Raw genomic sequence first — 25,760 nt, 5'->3', positions numbered from 1 at the left:
ACACTTGCGATTGCATTTCCATTAAGTGTCACGCAATGAATGTAGCAAAATTCAATGTGCAATTTGAAAATGCATTCTGAGCCAATCACGTGCCCGCCCCGCCCTGTCAATCACTGCGTGAAGTTGGCCCCACCCCCAACCCAATGCAAAACGTCGGCAAAATAGTCCACATTCACCCCAAATAGACTCATGTTTGTTCTAATTTGCGCCGATAAACGTTTATTTTGTGCTGCTTCGGTTTCTTAAATATTAAAATATTATTTATTGGTCATTCTGAGGTCACTCAGCCCCCCTACCTGCTCCACATTGACCCAAAATAGTCTTGTTTGTGCCGGTTAAAGTTTCGTGTGCTGCTTCGCTGTTTAACCTGCTCCACATTCACCCAAAAAAAGGCTATAGGTCGATGAATTTGACCCGTCAGATTCCGTGACCATGTGTACCTTATTAATATGCTTTATAAAATGGAAAGGGACTCGCATATGTCTGCCCTTATACTTTATGATTATACAGCTGAATAATCAGAGATGGTCACACATCACATTCGCCACTTTATTGAACATTACAGTCAGTTATAAATAAATAAAGAGCGGTCACATTTATTTTTCGGTAGCTATTAATACCGAATACCAATGGAGCTTTGTCATATTATGTGATCACAGGGTAATAGGCCTATGCATTTGTAAGGAAAAACTATAGGATCTCCAACATTATTGGGTATTACAGTTAATAGTAGGCTAATAAGAATAAAGATAAGCATGTATCAGACAATTACAATATTTTATACAAAACGAAACCATCAACACAGTCCAGCATCAGATTTAGACAACAGCAGCGCAGCATGTTGACATGGGTGTCGACGACGCTTGATAGGCAGAACACTCTCCCAGACCCAGACGGTCCAACATCGTAGGCTACTGGTTCTATCACCTGCAGACGCGTAATAATCTTCGGAAACACTACCATTCTCTGTCCATGCTCCACTTCATCTGCTAGTGAATTTAACGCTCGTATCAGCTCTGCCGCCGCCCTGTTGCCTTCCAACACCTCTAAATACGCACCATAGCGGCGTGTTTACCTGTTGCCGAGGTAACGGGCACGTGATCGGCTCAGAATGCATTTTCAAAATGCACATTCAATTTTGCTACATTCATTGCGTGACACTTAATGGAAATGCAATCGCAAGTGTCTTAACTGTGAGTGTAAATGCAATTAAGAAAAAATTACATTTAAATTACAATTTTGCCACAGTTTTTGCTTGAACATGTTAAACATATCTAATCATTTCTGTAATACATTTTAATTTTAATTTTGCAACTTATAAAGCGTTAAAATGTATTCAATTTACATATTAAAACTAGTGTATGAAATGGCAAATGTAAATTATATAATTGAATTTTCATTTTCATTTCGCACCAAACATTGCACAAATGTATGGGGAAATTAAAATTTAAAATCAGAAATGCATTGTCATTTTGCATATTACATTTCAAATTGAATATTGCTGTGTAACTTATGTAGCCTACAAAGGAATACAAAAGCCCCGACATAGAGTTTTGACGCAGCTTTAATCTCCCTTTTGGTTATTTCAATACTGAATTGACGACAGAACACGACGTTACATGCTAGTAGTTTATTTTGCGTGATACAGGGCGCGCCGCATTTGCGAGTGATTGAAGAGTGCGCGCCGCGAGCAAACGGCTGATACGACAGTAAGTTAGTTTTTCTGAGTTTTACTGACATATAGCCTGACAACATCTGGTCTGACAGAAGACTGTGCGGCGGTGCTGACTGCGTTATTTTTTTATTTTATTTTAATTGCTGTGAGATTGTTTGCTGCGCGCAAATCCTGGAGATGAACTTGGATAGCTAAATCGCTCACGTGGTGCGTCTCTGTGTGAGAGTAACCATAGTAACTTTGATCTGCTTGAACACATTTTAATCGTCTTTAATACATGATTGATTCCGAAGGATATATTAAAAGACCCGGTCAATTTTTTTAAATGAATACAAAATTATTAAAAAATAATAATAATTATCAATAAATTCAATTTTTTGAGATCCGGGGCTATAAAAAAAACATCCGGGGCTGAAGCCCCGGATGCCCATGTCTAACGACGCTCCTGTGTCACAGCAAATTAACTTCAGGATTAGCTCACCTCACAGAAGCTTCTTTAACACAGACTTCACCAGATCACAAAATCCTAAAAGATGCTTCAGCTGAGGCCACTGAGCACAGTTTTTACAGCACTAGAGCTTCAATACTGAACAGCTCAGATTTACCCCACATTCTGCTTTCCGAAATGATAGATATGTGCACAGATACACTCATTTTTAATTAACAACCATGTTGATATTTCTGTTCAGACAGCCCTCATCACGGCCCAGTCAGTCAGGTGCAGTGCGCCCTCCGCTGGCACAGATGAGCGATGCCATCAATCTGAGAAGGGGGAGAAACCGTCTATGGGAGAAACACATAATGCTATTTATAAATGTACTAATAAATCGTGGGGAAATTTAGGGAAGAAAGAAAATAACTTAAAGGGTGGTTTATCAAAACTGGAAGGAAATGGGATTTTAAAGACTAGATACTAGAAACAAGAAATCAGTCGGAAGTTATTAGGGCATTACGTTGAATGTTTACATGAAACTGGAGAATAAAGCTATGGGATTAATAAAGCCATGCTTTTACACACATGAATACAGTGGGTGGCGGTGTGAACCATGCGATGGTCTGTAACGCGCCAAGACACGAACAGCAGAAGAAGAAGAACGCGTCATCGCAGCTTCCGGTGCAACAATGGCCGCTCATGCGAGTGAACTAGAGATCGCCAAGAAGAATTTAACCGATGCTATCGGAGATAATGTCAAACAGTGAGTGTTTATGAGCGGTAAATAATGTCAAACAGTGAGTGTTTGTGAGCGGTCAAACCTCCAGTCACTGGCTCAGCAATACTGACATGTGTGCTGTTCAAAAGGAGCGATGACTGTAAACACTGATCGAGTAACTGTTAAGTTTTAATAACAACACTTTTCTTTTGTGTCTTCAGATGCTTCACAGTTATTTTAATGACAGCGTTTGAATATTTGGAGAAAATGAGCTTTTCTGCTATATTTTTTGCAGAATATTGAGCTGCAAACTTTGTTTTGAAGATAATTTTAGCACTTTTATGACATTTCAAATAAAAAAAATCTGTAAATCTCACTTTGACTGTATATTGTTTGGGTTTTAATATAACTTAAATGGAAATGTAATTTCACTGCTTACTGGATGGTAATCTAGTTGAAAACGTTTTTAAAAAAACATGTTCATTATCATCAGTTCTGAGTCTTTCACGCTGACTGTGATTGCAGAGCTGGCTTTGAGTCACAGCACACAGGATAATACAATCAAAACATCAATACCTCACGTATATTCTTTTATTAATGTGTTCAATAAATAAATCATGCTTTGGCAAATAGTAATTAATTAAAAATGTAGATATAACACATTGAAATTGCGACTTAACTCAATTATGACTAGTTGAATTTTTAATATACTAGTCAAAATTATGAGATAAAAAGAGAAAATCATGATATTCTAACCAAGTCATAATTATAAGCTAAAACAAGTTTTGACAGTCATAATTGAGAAAAAGCTGAATTTATGATATACTTTTAGGTCATAATTATGAGAGAAACAGACACAATAATTCCTAGTAATGATTATGAGATAAAGAGTTTAAATTGACACACTATGTCATAATTGACAAAAAGTTAAAATTATGATAGTCCAAGTCATAATTATGAGATAAAGTGTTGAAATATGCTAAATTTCAAATTGACATGCAAAGTTATGAGATTGAAATATCGAAATGACTGTCCACAATGTCATATTTTTGACGCGTGTCACAGTTATGAATTATAGAAGCCTGGTTATTTTCTCATGTGGTGATCATGTGCGTTCAGCTGCTGCTGATGTGTGTGTGTGTGTGTGTGTGTGTGTGTGTGTGTGTTCGTCCGTTCACACTGATGTTTCTCCGTGTGTGTGTGTTCATGAGCTGCTCTCGTTCACAGTTACTGGGCCAATCTGAAGCTGTGGTTCAAGCAGAAGATCAGCAAGGAGGAGTTTGACACGGAGGCCCGGCGTCTGCTGGCCCAGGACCACGGTAAGGTCACGCAGGACCACGGTAAGGTCACGCGTGTGTCACGCCTGCAGGGCTCGTGCTGACCTCATCGACCGCAGCTCACGCTCGTGTGTTTCCCTCCACAGTCCATGTGCACAATGACTTCCTCCTGGCCATTCTCACGCGCTGCCAGATCATCGTCTCCACCTCAGGTACTCCAGCACTCGCTCGTCTGCTGGCTCAGCAGGGGTTTACTGTGTGTGTGTGTGGCTGATGTGTGTGTGTGTGTGTGTGTGCAGAGGGCGCGGGGGCGCTGCAGTGGACTGGCGGATCCGCATCTAAACCAGGCAAACCCAACCGAGGCAAGAAGAAGTTTCCCTCCGTTCGGCAGAAATTCGATGTTAGTCCTGTTTTCTCACTCACGTCACATCATTACCATATTCACACATATAGCTCTCACTTAGTTAAAGAAATGATATTGTGCATAAAGGAGTTGAACCCTCATGATCTGGTGCAATGTGAGTTTATTCTCATGACAGTTAAGCTCATATTTACTCCAATTTCTGCCTGAACGTAATGTGGCTTTTTATTTCCTCCTATTTTCGATGATTCTTGATGATGCAGTCAAACTGATATTACTGAAGTGTGTCTTAAAGCAGCAGGTGTTATTACAGTGGTGTATTACTGTACTGTACACGTATCATGATGAGCTTTGGCGTTATAGTTAGAGATGCACCGATTGATCGGCTGGTGACCAGAATTGGCCGATTTTCACGTGATCGGCCAGGAGCGGCGACCGGCCGGTCAGTCTGACATATGCCGATTGTATGCCGGTCAAATGCACTCGGGCGCCGCATGATTCACATTTTGAGCGGTACGGTCTCATGGGATTTTTATTCCTGCTGTGTCCCTGAGAGTACGGCGCCACATCTAGAGTGTTCAGTGACGTCGCATCACTGCCAGATTCAAACTGTGCTTTCGCGCGTTGGCTGGCGCTGAGCCAGAGTCGGACGCGTTCAGCACTGTCATATATCACAACTAAGCAGTGTTTTCAGCCTCATAATGTTTATTTTAGGTTTCAGATATTTAAATACACATAAACACGATTAAAACAATACATTAGGAGTTTGTAAAATACACACTAATGTCTGTGGAAGCAGCAATAACAGTCTATTCAAATATAATTTGCCGACATGTGTTATTCATATCAGACAAACATAGTGGAAGGAAGTAACTATAAAGTTTACTCTATTCTTCTCAGTTCACCGGCCACTTTCGTGCATTTATTTCGGGAGAAACTGATGAATTCATGTGCTGTTAATCCGACTGACAGGACAACGTTGCGGCGCCGGTTTTTAACGACCAAACACACTCACTTACACGTAACGTAATTTGAGATTCGGAATATCAGACAGGCTAGTTGATGACATGGTAAGTAAGTTTGCGAATATTTTGAATAAAAAAGGAAAAGCGAAATAAAAGCGACACATCTGTCATACAGTATTATTGTGGCTGCGGTGTATCGCGTGACGCGTCGCCATGGAAACATTAAAGGGAACGTTGGCCTTGAAAAAACTCACTCTGGGGGTGGGGGTGTCAGTTAGAATATTTTAAACTTGAAAGGGTTAAAGTAAAGATCGAAAATAAATATTTGTGTGTGCTGTAAAGTGGTTAGAAAAAAATGAAATCGGAATCGGCTAAAATCGGTATCGGCCTAGAAAACTGTAATCGGTGCATCTCTAGTTATAGTCATGAGGACGAGAATTGTTGCTGGTCTAGAGTAGTGTTGTCGTAGTAAACGTGGTCTGTGTGTGTGTGTGTGTGTGTGTGTGTGTGTGTGTGTGTGTCGCAGCACCGCTTCCAGCCCCAGAACCCCCTGCAGGCGGCGCAGGCGTTCAGCCCTCGGGAGGCGGAGGACGATGAGCTACGGCTCAGCGCACAGACGCTGCTGCTGCCCACTAGAGGACAGATGGAGGCGCGCATGATGGTCAGCGCCTTCGAGATGGGCCTGGACAACGTGAGCGAGGACGCCGTCAGCAGCCTGCTGTGTGCTCTGGAGGTCAGCAGTCATAACAGCTCCTGCATTCATAACTCCTGCATTCATAACAGCTCCTGCATTCATAACAGCTCCTGCGTTCATAACAGCTCCTGCGTTCATAACAGCTCCTGCGTTCATAACTCCTGCGTTCATAACTCATGCATTCATAACAGCTCCTGCATTCATAACAGCTCATGCATTCATAACTCCTGCATTCATAACAGCTCCTGCATTCATAACTCCTGCATTCATAACAGCTCCTGCATTCATAACTCCTGCATTCATAACTCATGCATTCATAACAGCTCCTGCATTCATAACAGCTCCTGCATTCATAACTCCTGCGTTCATAACAGCTCCTGCATTCATAACAGCTCCTGCATTCATAACTCCTGCATTCATAACAGCTCCTGCATTCATAACTCCTGCATTCATAACAGCTCCTGCATTCATAACTCCTGCATTCATAACAGCTCCTGCGTTCATAACAGCTCCTGCGTTCATAACAGCTCCTGCGTTCATAACAGCTCCTGCGTTCATAACAGCTCCTGCGTTCATAACAGCTCCTGCGTTCATAACAGTTCCTGCGTTCATAACAGCTCCATTCATAACAGTTCCTGCGTTCATAACAGCTCCATTCATAACAGCTCCTGCGTTCATAACAACTCCTGCGTTCATAACAGCTCCTGCGTTCATAACAGCTCCATTCATAACAGCTCCTGCATTCATAACTCCTGCATTCATAACTCCTGCATTCATAACTCCTGCATTCATAACTCCTGCATTCATAACTCCTGCATTCATAACTCCTGCATTCATAACAGCTCCTGCATTCATAACAGCTCCTGCATTCATAACAACTACATTCATAACAGCTCCTGCATTCATAACAGCTCCATTCATAACAGCTCCTGCATTCATAACTCCTGCATTCATAACTCCTGCATTCATAACTCCTGCATTCATAACTCCTGCATTCATAACAGCTCCTGCATTCATAACAGCTCCTGCATTCATAACTCGTGCATTCATAACTCATGCTCTTCATGGGTCGATCTTGCTAAAACGTCTCATGGGCGTTAAGTATAAATATATATATACTTTGCATACAGAATATAAAGCCTATTTTAGGCCCATTGTGATTTGCATGTTTTGTTTAGGGAGGAATTGTGCTGACTTGTCATGAAAATAGTAAAACATCCCGAGCATCTTCAAGCACATTCATCATCAAACTTTATCTAGTTTAACACATTTACCCATTAACTTTAGAAACATCATGTATTAATTAAACTTTATATAAACAAGCCATCAAGTCAAATTTGCTTGTATAACACAAACTATGATGTTAATGTTAATAATATCTTAATATTAGATCTTGGTGATAATATTGTTAATGAAATAATTAAAATCAGGCATTTGAGGAAGAGCTGAACACACACAGCTGTAAGAGAAAGACTACGCTGATCAAACACAAGACAGAACAAGAGCGCCACTTCGAGACCTATAATATCTTTATCCTGTGAGTGAGAGTGAAGCGTGATGAATGTGCTCATGAGTTCTCTTGTGCAGGTCCATCTGAAGGATATCCTGACAGCGCTGGTCTCGCGGAGGAAAGCCTATCGCCTGCGCGACGGACACTTCCAGTACGCGTTCGGCAGTGACGTCACGCCGCGGCCGTACCTGAAGAACAGTCTGCCGGCGTACCTCAGCGTCACAGAGCGGCACGTCCTCCTCCTCCTCCTCTTAGCTCTCACTCAGCAGCAGGGTTCAGGACACTTACTTTAACAGTCATGCATTACAATAGTGCCTTACTCCCAAAAAAAGTTCTAATTTTGGCGAATATTAAGGCCCTTTCACACCAAAAGTGAAATGAATAATCCTCAGGCTGAAGGAAAGCATATTTACTCCAGTACAGTATTGTACAGTAGAGTACAGTAGAGGTAGAGTACAGTAGTGTACAATAAAGTACAGTATAATATAGTAGACTTAGTGTACAGTAGAGGTAGAGTACAGTAGAGTACAGTAGAGGTATTGTACAGTAGAGGTAGAGTACAGTAGTGTACAGTAGAGGTATTGTACAGTAGAGGTATTGTACAGTAGAGGCATTGTACAGTAGAGTACAGTAGAGGTATAGTACAGTAGAGGTATTGTACAGTATTGTACAGTAGAGGTATTGTACAGTAGAGTACAGTAGAGGTAGAGTACAGTAGTGTACAGTAGAGGTAGAGTACAGTATTGTACAGTAGAGGTAGAGTACAGTATTGTACAGTAGAGGTAGGGTACAGTAGAGTACAGTAGAGGTAGGGTACAGTAGAGTACAGTAGAGGTAGAGTACAGTATTGTACAGTAGAGGTAGGGTACAGTAGAGGTAGAGTACAGTATTGTACAGTAGAGTTAGGGTACAGTAGTGTACAGTAGAGGTAGAGTACAGTATTTTACAGTAGAGGTAGATCACAGTATTGTACAGTAGAGGTAGAGTACAGTAGAGGTAGGGTACAGTATTGTACAGTAGAGGTAGGGTACAGTAGAGTACAGTAGAGGTAGGGTACAGTAGTGTACAGTAGAGGTAGAGTACAGTATTTTACAGTAGAGGTAGGGTACAGTAGTGTACAGTAGAGGTAGGGTACAGTAGTGTACAGTGGAGGTAGGGTACAGTAGTGTACAGTAGAGGTAGGGTAAAGTATTGTACAGTAGAGGTAGGGTACAGTAGAGATAGGGTACAGTAGTGTACAGTAGAGGTAGAGTACAGTATTGTACAGTAGAGGTAGAGTACAGTAGAGGTAGGGTACAGTATTGTACAGTAGAGGTAGGGTACAGTATTGTACAGTAGAGGTAGAGTACAGTATTGTACAGTAGAGGTAGGGTACAGTAGTGTACAGTAGAGGTAGAGTACAGTAGTGTACAGTAGAGGTAGAGTACAATATTTTACAGTAGAGGTAGAGTACAGTATTGTACAGTAGAGGTAGGGTACAGTAGAGTACAGTAGAGGTAGGGTACAGTAGTGTACAGTAGAGGTAGGGTACAGTAGAGGTAGGGTACAGTAGTGTACAGTAGAGGTAGGGTACAGTAGTGTACAGTAGGGCTGTAACGGTACGTGTATTCGTACCGAACCGTTTCGGTACAGGGCTTTCGGTTCGGTGCACGTGTGTACCGAATGACTGAATGCAATATTTTGTGTGCGGAACATAGGTACATTTTCGTGTTTCCACACGAACATATTAAGTGGCGGAAGTCTCCGCGTTCAGCGCAAATCCCGCCCTGCAGCTGATTCTAATGTTTTTTCCTATTAGACATTCTCTGGTTTTACCAGTGTTTTACCCGTCGTCACTGTAACCTAAACCAATGAAATAGACTGCAGGGCGAAAAAAAGCTTTTCCGCTTCGTGTGCGCCGCCGCACTCTCCGTTCCGTGGTGTGTGTGTGTGTGTGTGTGTGTCGACGACCCGCTGCGCTCTCTGCTCAATGTTCGAGTCCCTGTTTGCGCTGCGCGTTCTGCTCTGTCGTTAACGGCCCAAACACTTCAATCATGTACCGATCACGCACTGGAAAAGCAAAATCCGCTCAAATAAGGTGACATTTCTCAGTAGTAACTAGACTTCTGTTTGCTGAGCAGCTGGTATAGTCATGCTGGCAACAATGGTAAAATGACCTGCTCTGATCACATGCTCTGGTAATAATAGCTTTGGACTATATTTTATTTTGATAATTATTAAAAAAGTGAAAAAAAAATCTTAAATTGATTATGTTGATTGATTATTGAAAAATAATAATACATTAATATATTTGTTTAATATTATTTTAATATAGGGCTATTTTCTGTTCCTGCACTGTAATCATAGTTATTTATTTATATTTTTCATTATATTTTATTATGTGATATTGGTTTGAGACTGAGAGTATTTTATTTAGTGGAGAACTTTGCAGCAGTATTTTATTTCTTATTCTTTTTTTATTTTATATCTATTTTATTAAAAAGTGTTTAAAAAAGTGTAAACAACTTGTAAAAAAAAATTATAGTAATAAACAACCTGCAGTTTAATGTTTGCATTTCTTTCCCTTACTGTACCGAAAATAAACCGAACCGTGACTTTAAAACCGAGGTACGTACCGAACCGTGATTTTTGTGTACCGTTACACCCCTAGTGTACAGTAGAGGTAGGGTACAGTAGTGTACAGTGGAGGTAGGGTACAGTATTGTACAGTAGAGGTAGGGTACAGTAGTGTACAGTGGAGGTAGGGTACAGTATTGTACAGTAGAGGTAGGGTACAGTAGAGATAGGGTACAGTAGTGTACAGTAGAGGTAGAGTACAGTATTTTACAGTAGAGGTAGGGTACAGTAGTGTACAGTAGGGTACAGTAGTGTACAGTAGAGGTAGAGTACAGTAGTGTACAGTAGAGGTATTGTACAGTGGAGGTAGGGTACAGTAGTGTACAGTAGAGGTAGGGTACAGTATTGTACAGTAGAGGTAGGGTACAGTAGAGATAGGGTACAGTAGTGTACAGTAGAGGTAGAGTACATTATTGTACAGTAGATGTAGGGTACAGTAGAGTACAGTAGAGGGCGCCACTCAAACAAACCTTTCAGCTTCTGTTCTGGATTAATGAGCAATAGGAGACAGGAGAAGGAAGTTCAACAATCTTATTTCTAAATCTAAAGTAATTTTAGCTTATTAGTGTGAATTAGATCATTGAAGGTCAGCAGCAAAACACTGGTTACTAAAGTGAGATTAAATACTTTAAGTAAATTTGTGTAATTTAATATAGTTAATTATAAGTGTGTGTGTGTGGCAGGCCTCCCCCGAGCGCATCACTTCCTGCCGGCCCTCCTCCTCAGGTGTCTCCGGATGATGCGGAGCAACAGGCCGCTCTCCTGCTGGCGTGTTCAGGAGACCGTGTCCCGCCTCCACTGCCGCCCATCAGCGGATACGACCTGCTGGAAGCCCTGCAGGTGCGACTGAACACACAACGATAATTCACAACTCTAATTCATAATGTGGTCAGTGTGTGCTTTATTCATACTGTGGCTCTGTGTCACAGTTCATCTGCGCTACTGTAAACCAGGGACTGAACACGTCACTGGCTGTGTTTCCAGACAACTGCTTTTATCTGCATTTTGGGATATTGCATAGAAAAAAACCCCATCAAGATGTGCATCAGTTCTGAACATGCACATACAAACGTCTGCAATTAAAGCAGAAACTTGTTTTATCCGATAACACACATAAACTAAGATGGAAACACATTTGCTGAATAAATTCCTCAAACTCACATGACTTTGGCTCAGCGCCAGCTGTGATTGGATAACTGATCTAACTAGTGGACCAATGGCGTCGCAGCGTCTCTAATGTTGGTTTGGTGTTTCTGAAACGCCGGAGTCGAAGTGTGTGATCAGAGTGATGTAGTGTAATTCCCTCCAGAAGCGTCTCACACACGAGTGTGTTCCCGAACACCAGCATCCGAACGCCAGAGAACACGACAGCGTTTACTGTGTTTCGTCTGACGCTCGAGACATACTCGTTCAAGATGGAGAGAAAAAAAGCCACATTGCAGGAACGTACACTTTTATTACTGATATTTTGAGCCAGTTTCCCAGGAAGTGACGATTTTGTTCTCTTGAACGCATGGGGTGGAAACGATGCTTTATTTGCAAATGTTTTATGCCATATTCCAAACCCTTCTGAACTGAGTTTAGCTGAGAAATGTAGGCTTATAGGCTTTTAATATAGGCTTTCATCTGTAGACTAAATGCGTAGTATGCATGAGCACACCATCATCATTTTCACAGATTCACGTTTTTGTAAGTTTACACAGAGATTATAACGTTTTATAAATTTTTCTAAACTTGCACCTTGGATCCTGTTTCAAAGTTTGTGTTCTCGATCACCAAACGCTGCTGTTGTGCGAATGACCGGCCAGAACACATTAAAAGTTTCTGTTTTCTGTGAGAACGGTGTGTGTTAGCGGCTAAGTTAATAACTAATGATCATTGCGACGGAAGTGAATCAATCAAAGCTAACTTTAGCTGGACAGTAACTTTATTAAAGCCAGAACAATCTCTGTTGCTGTAATCTCCTATTATCACTGTAAAAATGAAGGAGACAATGTATTTCTGCATCCGTTCAGCAGATCTTCAGTGACCGCGACTTTGCTCAGGTTTTCCGCTGCTCCTCTCACAGACGCCTGGTTTCTGTGGTGATTCGAGCTTTCAGACTGGGTGTGTGTAGTTAGAGTGATATTGTGTGTGTGTGTGCAGGTCCAGCGCAGGGTGATGCCGTCTCACAGCATGTACGCGCTCAACATGGAGCGGATCCTGACCCGACTCTGGCATCCCAGTCACGAGGAGCTGGAGCAAGACCACATCCACCGTCAGCACCTCACCATGCTCAGCTGAGACACGAGAGTGTGTGTGTGTGTGAGTGTGTGTGTGTGTGAGTGTGTGAGTGAGTGTGTGAGTGAGTGAGTGTGTGAGTGAGTGTGTGTGTGTGTGTGTGTGTGTGAGAGAGAGAGAGAGAGTGTGTGTGTGTGTGTGTGAGTGAGGACGTCTGTCACGACACCATGTACAGCAGTGATCGGAAGAGAGAGAGAGAGAGTTGGGTCTGTCCTTCACACGAGCACAGACTGACACGAGACGCTGGATTTTCAATATTTCTGGGCATTAATATGTTGAAAGGCAGTAAATATGATTTTGTAAATATTTGTTCTCAAGTCTAGTTTTTGTATGTAAGTACAGGACATCTCAGTGTTTCATATCTCTGAATAAACCTCATGAGTTCAGCACAGCTTAAGAGTCTGAATGAATTGAATGAATATTTAACTCAAGTTAGAAAGAAATTGAAGAGAATCTCTTACAGTCTCTTTCAGTAATTTAAAAGAAGACTGATATGACTTTCAAATAATAATAAAATAATAATAAAAAAAAGATTAAATACTGTACATTTTATTATAATACAAATTAATTAAATTAGCATTTTTTAAATGCAACATTAAAATTAATTAAATTGGTATAAATACATTTTTAGTTTAAACAAATAATAAATGAACATGTTTCAAAAATAAAATTTGATTTAAATAAAAATAATTACATTTAAAAATTAAAAAAAATTTAATTTTAATTTTACAGTTTTTTTCAAATTGCTTACAATGTCTGAAACTATATCTCCATTTCTTAAAACTACACACAAAACGTGTTAAAGGTGGGGTATGTAATTCTCTTTTTTGGCCATTTTTTCAAAATCACTTCCTAACCCATTTACAGCCAGTATGTTAGAAGCACTGAAATGAAAATTAAGCAATTTAATCATCTGTGGAACGGGCAGGACTCGAAAAACTCCAGCCAATCATTTCCAAGACCACCTAGAATCATTGGACAGTAAGTGCGTCAATCAAACGGTCGTACCATCCCCCCCTCCCCCCATCCATGTCCATGTTCTTCGAATGGGTGGAGTCAAAGGAAAGAAGGTAGGACAGTTTGAGTTGTGTATTTTCAAAATCTGCCGGCCGTTTTGCAAATCACATTCCCCACCTTTAATGACTCTGTGGGGAACGCCTCAGCGTGACCGCTAGTGCGACCAGGAAGTAAAAGAGGGACGCCTAGAGAGTCATCCTCTTCTTCGTCTGAAGGGACAGCAGCCCGGAGGCATAGGACGCAGTGTCTCATTCCCTGTTTTTAGCTGCCATGCTGAGGGGATGCATGTCAATCATGGCTGTGGCAAGCACAAAACACATTTAACTCGGAGTCAGATCCCCCTGCTGGTACACATCAGGCTGTCAGTAGCACTACACCCCACGGCTGCTGTCCGAGCTTCATGGTTAATGTGGAAGCACCTTTGTGGTTTTACACGAAGGACTTGCCCCAACACCAGCTCAAGGCCTGGACACCACAGCCCGACTCAGAGGAGTCTTTCAGGGAGTGCGGCCCAGACCCATTGGGCCCTAGCCTGCTACTTTCAGGGGGACCAGTGTCAACCCCTGTACCAGGAGGCTGTCGTACTTTATCAGCTGAAGCCAACAACCTGTGTTTTTGAAAAATGAACCTGACCACAGTCTCTAACCAGAGATTGATAGCTCCTCCACAGGGCTATGGGACGCCTCAACAGGACGACTCTTAAAGAAGAGGCCTGCCATTCTCACACCAGATAGTTTCTAGTGTTTCATGATTTTACCTCCACAGTAACAGCAACAACAGTATTTGACACACATTTTGCAGGTTTTCCCACTTACAAAGAATGTAGAAGTCTGTAATTTTTATCATAGGTACACTTCAACTGTGAGTGAGGAATCTAAAACAAAAAAAACAGAAAATCACATTGTATGATTTTTAAGTAATTAATTCCGTCTCTCACATTTGAAGAGTACCTATGATAAAAATTACAGACGTCTACATGCTTTGTAAGTAGGAAAACCTGCAAAATTGGCAGTGTATCAAATACTTGTTCTCATCACTGTGTGTGTATATATTTATATATATGTATACAGTTGTGTTCAAAATTAATCTTACCCCTGGTAAATATAATCAAAAATGGCTGTAAAAAATAAATCTGCATCGTTTATCCTTTTGATATTTCATTCAAAAAATTGGCAAAATCCTAACCTTTCATTAAAGTAAAAGAATTGAAAGTGGGGGGGAAATCACATTATAAAATAAATGTTTTTCTCCAAAACACAATTATTGATACCCTTTTATTAAATACCTTGCAATCTCCTTTTGCCAAGATAACAGCTCTGAGTCTTCTCCTATAATGCCTGATGAGTTTGGAGAACACCTGACCAGAGATCAGCGACCATTCCTCCATACAGAATCTCTCCAGATCCTTCAGATTCCCAGATCCATGTTGGAGCTTCTTCTCTTCAGTTCACTCCACTCATCAGGTCAGGGGACTGGGACGCTCATGGCAGAAGCTTCATTTTGTGCTCCCTAACACATTTTTTGTGTTGATTTTGATGTTTGTTTTGGATCGTCCTGATGGAAGATCCAACCACGGCCCATTATAAGATTTCTAGCAGAAGGCGTCAGGTTTTGATTTTTTATCCGTTGATATTTGATAGAATACACGATGCCATGTATCTGAACAAGAAGTCCAGGACCTCCAGCAGAAAAATATGCCCATAACATTAAAGATCCAGTGGTATATTAAATTGTACACATGGGGTACTCTTAATCCTTGTGTTCACCAAACCCATCTAGCGTGTTTGCTGCCAAAAAGCTCTTTTTTAGTTTCATCTGTCTGACCACAGAACCCTGTGCCGTCTGAAGATCCAGTCGTGTCTGACCACTGAATATGCTGGAGTTTGTTCCTGGAGGAGCGAGGAGCATTTTTCTTGAAACCCTCCCAAACAACATGTGGAGATGTAGGGGTTTTTATGATTTTTTTTTGGCTTTCTGACCCCAAGACTCAACTAATCTCTGCAATTCTCCATCTGTGATCCTTGAAGAGTCTTTGGCCACTCAAACTTTTATTCTCACCGTCCATTAAGACAATATAGACACACGTCCTCTTCCTGGCAGATTCGTCACATCTTTAGTTGATTATAACTTCTTAGTTATTGCCCTGATGGTCAAAATGGGGATTTTCAATTCTTTAGCTATTTTCTTACAGCTCTTTCTATTTTGTGACGCTCAACAATCTTTTGCTGCACATCAGAACTATATTCTTTGGTTTTACTCATTGTGATGGATGATTCAGGGAATTTGGCCTTTGTGTTTCCTCATATTTAAACTCCTGTGAAACAAGAAGTCATAGCTGGACAATTTCATGTTCCTAGTCACCCTGGTGTGCTGAAAAAAGTTAAATATTAATGGGAATATACTTCAGAGAGATTTTATTTATAAAAAAATTCTAGGGGTATCAATAATTGTGGCCAATGTGTTTTGGAGAAAAATATGTATTTCATAATGTGATTTCCCCCCCACTTTCAATTCTTTTACTTCAACGAAAGGTTAGATTTGTGCCAATTTTTTTGAATGAAAGATCAAAAATTTAAATGATGAAGATTCTTTTTCACAGCCATTTTTGATCATATTTACCAGGGGTATGATTCATTCTGAGCACGACTGTATATATGTGTGTAAATAAAACCACATACGGTAAGTATACACTGTATTGCCAAAAGTATTGGGACACCCCTCCAAATCATTGAGTTCAGGTGTTCCAATCACTTCCATGGCCACAGTTGTATCAATCAAGCACTAGGCATCCAGACGCTTCTACACACATCTGTGAAAGAATGGGTCACTCTCAGGAGCTCACTGAACTCGAGCATGGGACCGTGATCGGCTGCCACCTGTGCAATAAGTCCATTTGTGAAATTTCCTCTCTTTGTGATTATGGTGTGGGGTTGTTTTTCAGGGGTTGGGCTTGAGCCCTTAGTTCCAGTGAAATAAATAGCATACCAAGATATTTTGGACAATTTCATGCTCCCAACTTCGTGGGAAGAGTTTGGGGATGCTCCTGATCTAACATGACTGCGCATCAGTGCACAAAGCAGGACCCTAAAGACATGGATGAGGAGTTTGGTGTGGAGGAACTGGACTGGCCTGCACAGAGTCCTGACTTCAACCTGATAGAACAGCTTTGGGTCATCGTGAAGAGGCAAAAACAACGCAAGAAGTGCTCAAAATACAATAGTTCAGGCATTGCTCAGAGTAGCATAAGCCAGACAAGGGAGGATTAAAAGAAAAGGGATTTTTTTTTTTGTGTGTGTTTTTTAATTATTTTTTATATGAGGTTAAGTGCTCACAGAAGAGATGGGTTTTCAGTTGTCTTTTGAATGTTGTCAGGGATTCTGCATTCCAGATGGGGGTGGGAGAGCATTCCACCAGCATAGACCCGTGAATGAGAATGTTCTGGAAAGTGATTTTGTGGCTTTCTGTGATGGAACCACGAGACGTCGCTCGTTGACTGATCGTAGGCTTCTGGTAGGGATGTAGACTCGTAGGAGTGAGTGAAAGTAGGAGGGAGCTGAGCCTGTGGTAGATCTGTAAGCAAGCGTCAATGCCTTGAGCTTGATGCGAGCAGTGAGAGGTAGCCAGTGCAGAGAGATGAACAGAGGAGTGACGTGGGCCCTCTTGGGCTCGTTGAAGACAAGACGAGCTGCAGACAAACAACAATCACCAGAGACCTGCTTATCATCCTCCAAAAAGGAACTTCTGAACAGATTTTGTGATTGATGTGTAGTCATTTGGATGGTTTGAAGCAGTGGATTGAGAAACTGAAGGGTGATATTTGGTGGATTGAGATTGGGCCTGCCGGTGGTAGTGGAGCCATCTTCCTCTACCTAGCCAGCTCCAGGCTTTCCAGCCACCACCACCAGGCCGGCTCCAGGCTTCCAAGGCAGGGGTGGAAGTAACGAATTACAAGTACTCACATTACTGTAATTAAGTAGTTTTTTCGGGTACTTGTACTTTGAGTATATTTTTAAATCTGTAATTTTACTTGTACTCAAGTACATATTAAGCTACGTAATCTACTTCGCTACTTGTAAAATCACATTTCGTTACTGAGTACAATTTAAGTTGATATTCATATCTTTGACTGGCAAAAATATATCCGATAGTAAACGGACCAATAAAAACCCTGATATTTGGACTGAAAAAAGCCACCGCAGCCGCAGTTTTTGAAGAGCTGATCATAAGTGAAGGAGGCAAGGAGCTCAGAGTGATTAATGGACTTAAAGTTTGGAGAAACAACAAATTACATAGTAGTGTTATCTATATTTTGATACATATCGATACTGAAATATCTGACAAAACTCAATATCTGTTCCAACACTAATTTTCTGCATTACACTACAGCATTTATATAGCGCTAGCTTAACTAGTGTTGACCTGATTGCCACTCGTGCGGATTGATATTAAGGTCTGTTTACTCTTTCTTATGGTAGAAAAGAAGTTCCTGAACTGAATGATATAAGAATTAGCAGGTGTTGTTGCGCCGAAATGAACCCAAATACGATTGAAATCAATGTTTAGGAAGAACTTTGACGCTCTAAAGCTCATAATCACAATAACTCTCCCTCATGTCGTTCCAAACCAGTAAAACCTGTTCATCTTTAGAACACAAATAAAGATATTTTTGATGAAATCTGAGAGCATTCAGACCCCACATACTCTCCACTGTCATAACCACTTTCAGGGCCCAGAAAGATAGTACAGACATCATGTGAACTCACCAACGCATGAGTTCTGAGCCGGCGTTCTGACGTAGAACCCGGAAGCACTGCACTGTGTTTACTGTGTTGAACAGCATCGGAGAAGTGAAGGGAAGAGAAGAAATTGTTGAAAAAAGTTATTTTTGTTTTTTTGCGCACTAAAATTTTCTCGTTCCTTCATAACATTAAGGTTGAAACACTGTAGTAAAATGGACTATTTTAACGATGTCTTTACTACATTTCTGGGCCTTGAAACTGCTAATTACACTGCAGACTAATATTATTGCTTTCGTCAACGAAAATTATTATAAATATCGTCGTCAACGAACCTTTATCACGTGACGAAAACGAGACGAGAAGCAACGTAAATGCTGGTCATGTGACAATATCTATAATTAAATGTAAAGTTCAATATTGTTGACGAATAAAAACGAGACTAAATGTGGTTTACAAAATAAAAACTATGCTAAAATGTCTCTTCATTTTCGTTGACCAAAACGAGACGAGATGAAATGTTATGACGTTATTTTGTCTCTTTTAGTCGCATTATTATTATTATTTTGCAGTATTTCTGTTTCCCGTGTCTCACTTCAGGGGCTGCATCAGGTCGCACCGCACAGACGCAGGTAACGTCACTTCCTCAAGCCCCACTCGCGGCGTTATTTAGAAGATGCAGCTGTGGTGAGTTAGCGTAAATGACAACAAACAAAGTTAAGTCTGACACCGTTTCACACACACTCCGTGTGCAGTGTGTATGTGGTGCAGGAGCAGCACGCGCTATAGTGCTTTCACATGTGCTGCGTTTGCAGTACGTAACTGAGCCGCGGCTTTACCACAAACACATACTCTCTATTTTTATTTCAAATCCAGAAGTTATCAGCTACTTTTATTTAAAAAAAAAGTTTTGTCAGCATTGCGATTCTCTTAATACACATATACTCTTTAATAGACGTAATTCACTTTAAAAGCACAATTTAAACAATGTATTATTCAATGCACTACTTCTATCTAGATTTATAAGCAAGTGGTAAAATATTTAGCCATGTAGTTATATTAAAATCGCAAACATTTTAAATTAAAACTTAAAATTTACACAAACAGCCGACTCTCATGCCTTTTCTTTTGCATTTAAATTTAATACAATAAATCTTACATGTCACAAATAACTTGTTTTTCCACCTCCACGAATGATACTTTTCTGAGTGTTACTTTTCTGTTCGTTATTTTTGCTATTTTTACATAGTGGTTCACTATACTGACTGGGTTAAATAGAATTGCATTACTAAAAAGAGACTTAAATACAATTTTCATTGACTAAAACTAGACTAAATGTCATCAGTTTTCGACGACTAAAATTAGACGAAAATAGACATGGATAATTCTCACTAAAACTAGACTAAAATGCTCAGACTTGTAGTCGCCTGAAACTTGACTAGACTAAAAAGAGTATGAACGTGACTAAAACTAATAAAAACTAAAATGACAGCTTTACACAAAGTCTAGACTAAAACTAAAATTAAAACAGGCCACCAAAAACAACACTACAGACTATGTGGGGTTAGAAAGCTCTTGAATTTCATCAAAAATATCTTCGTTTGTGTTCCAAAGATGAACGAGTTTTTACGGGTTTGGAACGACATGAGGGTGAGTAATTAATGACAGAATTTTCATTTTTCAGTGAACTAACCCTTTAACACACACTGCATATAAAAATTCAGTGTTGTCATATTTCAAATACCTCAACTGTATTGAGGTCATTTTTTTATTTGTTCTTATTTCATTATTGACTTATTTGTCTTTTTTGCAAATTCAATTCAGTCTGAAGTCAAGCTTCCTTGTGCTGTGTGTGAGCTATTGCAACAGAGTTACCCAAACTCTGTAAACGTTGATGGAATTACAGATAAAAATTCAGTCTTTTTTTTTCTGCTGTACGGAGTGATTTAATACCAAGCTTTGCTGCAATGTCCCATGAAGACAACCAATCGCTCTTACTCCAAAGATGAGAGACTTTTATAAACTGGGCTTTCACCACAGCAGCCTGCATCGAATGAGAATTCAAGATTTTCACAGGTATAGCAGGATTGTAAAGAAGAGGTTCCTCTTTAATCCATAATCCACTTACAATTCCCTGTTCTCAAACAATTCTTACGACATTCCATGATTTTAGAACCTTATCTTATACCTTATACCTTAAACTGTCTTATAAAAAGGAGCTGATTCAACTAGTGCCACATCCTTCAAATTCATTAAAAACAATTGGCGGTATAGTCCCAGTCATCAGCCCGAATGACATCTTTCCCATACAAAAGTCTCTGGGCAGCTTGTAGCCTAAAAGCAGCAATCCTACATGCTATGTCAATTAGACCTAGCCCTCCTTCATGACAGCAAGTCTCAACCAATGCTGACCTGTCCAAAAGAAGTCAACACGGGGCGCTGTTTCTAACAAGGATGTAAGACGTGTTTCCCCGCTGCTCTGAGAGAAAGTGTTCCATTTACTCATTTATTTGCACAGTTTTGTATAATTTATTTGTACAAGTTGTAAAACTAGTTTACTAACATTAGAAGGATCACTCATATTGACTGTAAGTCACGAATATGTTGTCATCTCGAGCGAAAACCAACGCGGGTAAGAGCGGCCGCGGCAAAACTGCACACTCGCCGGAGGATGCTGATGGGGCCTCAGCAAACATCAACTCTACCGACAGTTCATCTGCAAACATAACTCATTCAGGACATGTTGGAGTCGGTCAGAAATTATATATGCAAGAAAACTGACTCATTGTCATTGGATTTGCGGTCAGAGATCGTCACAGTTAGACAAGATGTTGTCTAGAAGTTAAAGACTGGCTGGGCCCTTTGCAGCAGAAAGTGGACGCTAACGCCGACACTGTCAGAGAACTGGAACGTTCAGCATCTGATCACAGTAATTGCATAACTGAAATGCAATCCGTTATATCCACGCTTCAAAAACAGTTGGTACAACTGGATGCCAAATGTGAAGATCTGGAGGGAAGATCCAGAAGGAACAATATTCGCCTCGTCGGATTACCCGAGGGAGTTGAGGGTTTGCATCCAGCTGACTTCGTTTCTCAGCTTTTGCAGCGCTTGCTGCATCTCCAGGAGAAACCTCTACTAGACAGGGCACATCGCACACTGTGCGAGAGGCCAAGGAAGGGGGAGCCCCCCCGTCCCCTTGTCATTAGAGTTCACTACTTTCAAGCCCGTGATGAGATTCTACGACGCACCGCGCAACTATCTCCTCTGACTCATGATGGGAATAAGATATCTGTCTTTGCGGACTACACAACGGCTGTTGTGAAGAAACGAGCTGCTTTCAAGGATTCGAAACGTCTCCTTCACTCATGCCCTGGGGTTAAGTTTGGCCTTCTGTTTCCTGCTGTGTTGCGGATCACTCTCTCCTGGGAGAAAAGGGGTCTTGTTGCTGTTCTCATGTGTTTTTTTTCCTCTTTTTCTCTTTCTTTCTTTCTCTCTCTTCTCTTCCTTTTTCCTTGGTCTCCGCTCAATTTTTGTCAGTTTCACAGTAAAGAATTATTTCACATTCAAAATTTGATCCATATCGTGTATGACACAACCTAAAATAACGCAACATCTAAGTGGGAGGAGTTTCACATTTGTTAGTTGGAACTGTAATGGAGTGAACAATCCTGTTAAGCGTAGCAAGATATTACATCACCTCCAACATTTAGGAGCCCACATTGTCTATCTTCAAGAAACACATCTTAAAATTCACGACCATCTATTGTTAAGGAGAAGATGGGTTGGGCAGGTATTTCACTCCATATTTCAGGGTAAAGCCAGGGGTGCTGCAATTCTTATACACAGGTCAGTTCCTTTTGTGTGCTCTGATGTCATAGCAGATCCCAATGGGAGATTTGTCATTGTCACAGGTAAAATAAGTAATTTTCCAGTTATTCTCGCCAATGTCTATGCGCCTAACTGGGATAATGATAATTTTTTTAGACATTTATTTTCTGTACTGCCTGATACCTCTTCTCAACATCTTATTTTGGGAGGCGATTTTAATTGCTGGATTAATCCCAAACTCGACCGCTCCTCTGTTAGACATAATACACCATCAAAGTCTGCAAAGTTGATTCAGTCTTTTATGGAGTAGTTTAAGGTCTCGGATCCTTGGCGTTTTTTTAACCCATCTGGGAAAGAATACTCTTTCTTTTCTCAGGTTCATCATACTTTTACTCGGATTTACTTTTTTTTTAATAGATAACAGGTTAATTTCTTCAGTGGAGTTATGCTCATACAATGCTATTGTTATTTCAGCCCATGCCCCGGTTGTGTTAAGGAACTTGAGGGCACACGGCCACCATGGCGTTTAAATACCTGTTTGTTGTCAGATGAGCATTTTGTGGAATTTGTGTCTAATCAGATAGATTTGTTTATATTAACAAACAAGTCTTCAGATGTTTCAGCATCCCTCCTTTGGGAAACTATGAAGGCGTACTTAAGAGGGGAAATCATCTCATACACTGCATATAGGGAAAAAATGAGGAAACGTAAACTATCAGAGATTGTTCAGAAAATCGCCCATATAGATAATATCTATGCAGTTTCTGCATCCCCAGATACATACAGGGAGCGTCTTGCTCTACAGGAAGAATTAGACATTCTTTCATCATGCTATGCAGAGAATTTAATGCTTAGATCTAGATACAAGTATAATGAAGACCTAGATACAAGTATAATGAAGAGGGTGATAAGGCAAGTAAGCTGCTGGCCCATCAGTTAAGACAGGATTCATCCTCGCATCTCATTCCTCAGATTCAAACCTCATCAGGAGTAACAACAAACCCCCAGCTAATTAATGATCATTTTAAAGAATATTTTATTTCCCTATATACATCTGAACAAACTGATAACCCCCTTGCTTTTGATGTCTTTTTTAGCAAACTGAACACTGTCGATTCTGCTGCTCATTTGGAAGAACCTATCACTATAGAAGAACTCACTCGAGCTGTTACCTCTATGCAAAATGGTAAATGTCCAGGGCCAGATGGGTATCCAGTAGAGTTTTATAAAAAATTTTTTAGAAGAATTGGCCCCCATGATGATTGACATGTATTTTGAATCATTTGATTCACTCAAGCTCCCCAAAACACTTAATCAGGGCTGAGTTTCCCGATAACGTTGTCTCTTAGCGAGCTACGAAGACTCTTAAGTTATAACTTAACTGAAGGTATACCATTTCTAGGTGTTTTTCCCGAACTATACCTTAGGAAGCCGCTTAAGATATACCTTCTTACGTGCGACGTTACCCGGTGCTGTCCGTGGCGATGCTGCTGAATTTGTTGATATCAATGGCTCGAGAATCAATTATTCTCTCGTGCAGGGGCTGTTTATGTGAGAAAGCGGTGTTCTTTATAAAAAAAGCACTTAAGAAATAGTTGAAATTGCATTTACTAGGACTCATGGGATATTATAAAAAATAATCCAAACTATAATAGCCTATAATAGCATTGCCTACATATTTTAAAATTGTATCACATATTGCTGCCATAATAACCATTTACATTTTTTATGTGCTTTCTTCTCTTTCCCATTTTTGTTCGCTGAGGTGGAGCTGCTATGAGATATTGTTCTTGTAAATACTTTCAAGCATTTCAGTAATAAAAGTGTACGTCACGTACGGTGCTCGACAGTGATCAAAAAGGATTTAAACAGTGAATTTTGAATCTCTTCTTGAAAACGCAGAGATGTGCCTGTTTGTCAAAAAACAGTAGGTACTAATTTGGCCAGGTATTTTTACGCGGGTTGGGTGAGAAAAACACTGTTATGGATTCGGACGGCACTAAAATAACCAACTTACCCCTGTAAATGTTTTAAATACTGTACGAGCCCATGATAAACAATATAGCGTCCAAATAGGACTTAATTAACTGACAGTAGCCTATTTCACTGGCCTTTAAAAGCACTCTTTAATTAAAATAAATTTATAAAATTTTATTATATATAGTAATATAATTAAAATTCTAAGAACAATCAGTGTAATGACAATTTTATTCTTTGCATGAAAACACTTGAATTAGCCTAACTGAACACTGTCTGGGTGTATTAAAACTTCAGAATTATATTCATATAGACCTGCAACAGTGATAAGGTGAAGCTAAGAGTGGTCCAGACCAACCTTCCGAACGCATGACTTACAGAAGGTGTACTTAACTAAGAACGTTTCGGGAAACACGTATTAATGATAAGGTACAGCTTAAGGTGTAACTTAAGAACGACGTAGCGTTAAGAAGGTTTCGGGAAACCCAGCCTGGGCTTCTATCTCTTTGATATTAAAGAAGAATAAAGATCCCTTGCATTGCACTTCTTACCGCCTGATCAGTCTTCTTAATGTTGACTTTAAACTCTTATCAAAGTTGTTGGCAGTACGTTTAGAGTCTACCTTACCATCCATTATTTCTCCGGATCAGACTGGGTTTATTAAAAATAGACACTCATTTTTTAATATTAGGAGACTGTTTAATATTGTATACAATCCTTCTTCTTCTGTTGTCCCAGAGGCTGTAATTTCATTAGATGCAGAGAAAGCATTTGACCGGTTGGAGTGGAAGTATCTTTTTTACACTTTAGAACAATTTGGTTTCGGTCGCAAATTTATTTCTTGGGTGAGGTTACTGTATTCTGGCCCACAAGCTTCTGTCAGGACCAATAATACTCGTTCAGGATATTTTCCCCTCCACCAGTCCACTCGTCAGGGATGCACTCTGAGTCCGCTTCTCTTTGCCATTGCTATTGAGCCCCTCTCTATTGCCCTGCGATCTGATTCTTCTATAATGGGCATAAAAAGAATGGGTACATAACAAAAGGTGTCTTTGTATGCGGATGATCTTCTTCTCTACATTTCAGATTTGGATAGGTCAATACCTACAGCGCTTGGTGTCTTAAAGTCCAATGGTTCAATTTCTGGTTATAAATTAAATCTAAGCAAGAGCGAGATTTTTCCACTGAATTCTGCAGCTAGGAACTACCCTTTACATAATTTTCCATTTAAGATCTCCCAACATAGATTTACATATCTTGGAGTTTGCATCACGGATACATTAAAATACCTTTTTAAATTTAACTTTGCTAATTTGCTTCTCCAGATGGAGAAAGATTTTGAGCGCTGGTCACTGCTTCCCCTGTCCTTGGCTGGAAGAATCAACTCGGTTAAAATGAATATCCTTCCAAAATTCTCTTATTATTTTCAGTGCATACCCATTTTCCTTCCTCAACACTTTTTTCGTCAAATTGATTCCCTAATTTTGGGTTTTATTTGGAATAAAAAGATCCCCAGAATTCGTAAGGCTTTTCTTCAGAGACCTAAAATACTTGGGGGAATGGCTCTACCTAACTTTCAGTTTTATTTCTGGGCTACAAATCTTAGGGTCATGCAATACTGGTTAACCCCCTGGGGTCGGCGGTATCACCGGCGATACCAGCTTGCGTTT

At 40.2% G+C, this 25,760-nt stretch overlaps 1 protein-coding gene across 1 annotated transcript; it reads left to right on the top strand.

Moving 5' to 3' along the window:
• Window positions 1-2,708: 2,708 nt before the first annotated feature.
• Window positions 2,709-12,920, top strand: tada1 (transcriptional adaptor 1). The gene is made up of 8 exons (XM_084120667.1): window positions 2,709-2,871; window positions 4,054-4,145; window positions 4,250-4,315; window positions 4,403-4,503; window positions 5,956-6,162; window positions 7,711-7,862; window positions 10,933-11,089; window positions 12,395-12,920. Exons 1-8 carry the CDS (start codon window positions 2,798-2,800, stop codon window positions 12,530-12,532), a joined length of 987 nt encoding a protein of 328 aa, XP_083976793.1. The 5' UTR covers window positions 2,709-2,797; the 3' UTR covers window positions 12,533-12,920.
• Window positions 12,921-25,760: the final 12,840 nt, after the last annotated feature.

The sequence above is a fragment of the Abramis brama genome (genome assembly GCF_963993115.1).
Source record: "Abramis brama genome assembly, chromosome: 7".
Classification (NCBI taxonomy): Eukaryota; Metazoa; Chordata; class Actinopteri; order Cypriniformes; family Leuciscidae; genus Abramis; species Abramis brama.
Note: the sequence above shows the minus strand (reverse complement) of the source record. Positions and strands in the feature narration are given on the sequence as shown.

What these genes read in the sequence shown, in the direction of transcription:
- tada1 (XM_084120667.1), top strand. Translation starts at nt 2,798, where the DNA reads ATGGCCGCTCATGCGAGTGAACTAGAGATCGCCAAGAAGAATTTAACC. An exon ending in CCGTTCGGCAGAAATTCGAT is followed by an intron (nt 4,504 to 5,955) that starts GTTAGTCCTGTT and finishes TGTGTGTCGCAG; the next exon opens with CACCGCTTCCAGCCCCAGAA. An exon ending in ACCTGCTGGAAGCCCTGCAG is followed by an intron (nt 11,090 to 12,394) that starts GTGCGACTGAAC and finishes GTGTGTGTGCAG; the next exon opens with GTCCAGCGCAGGGTGATGCC.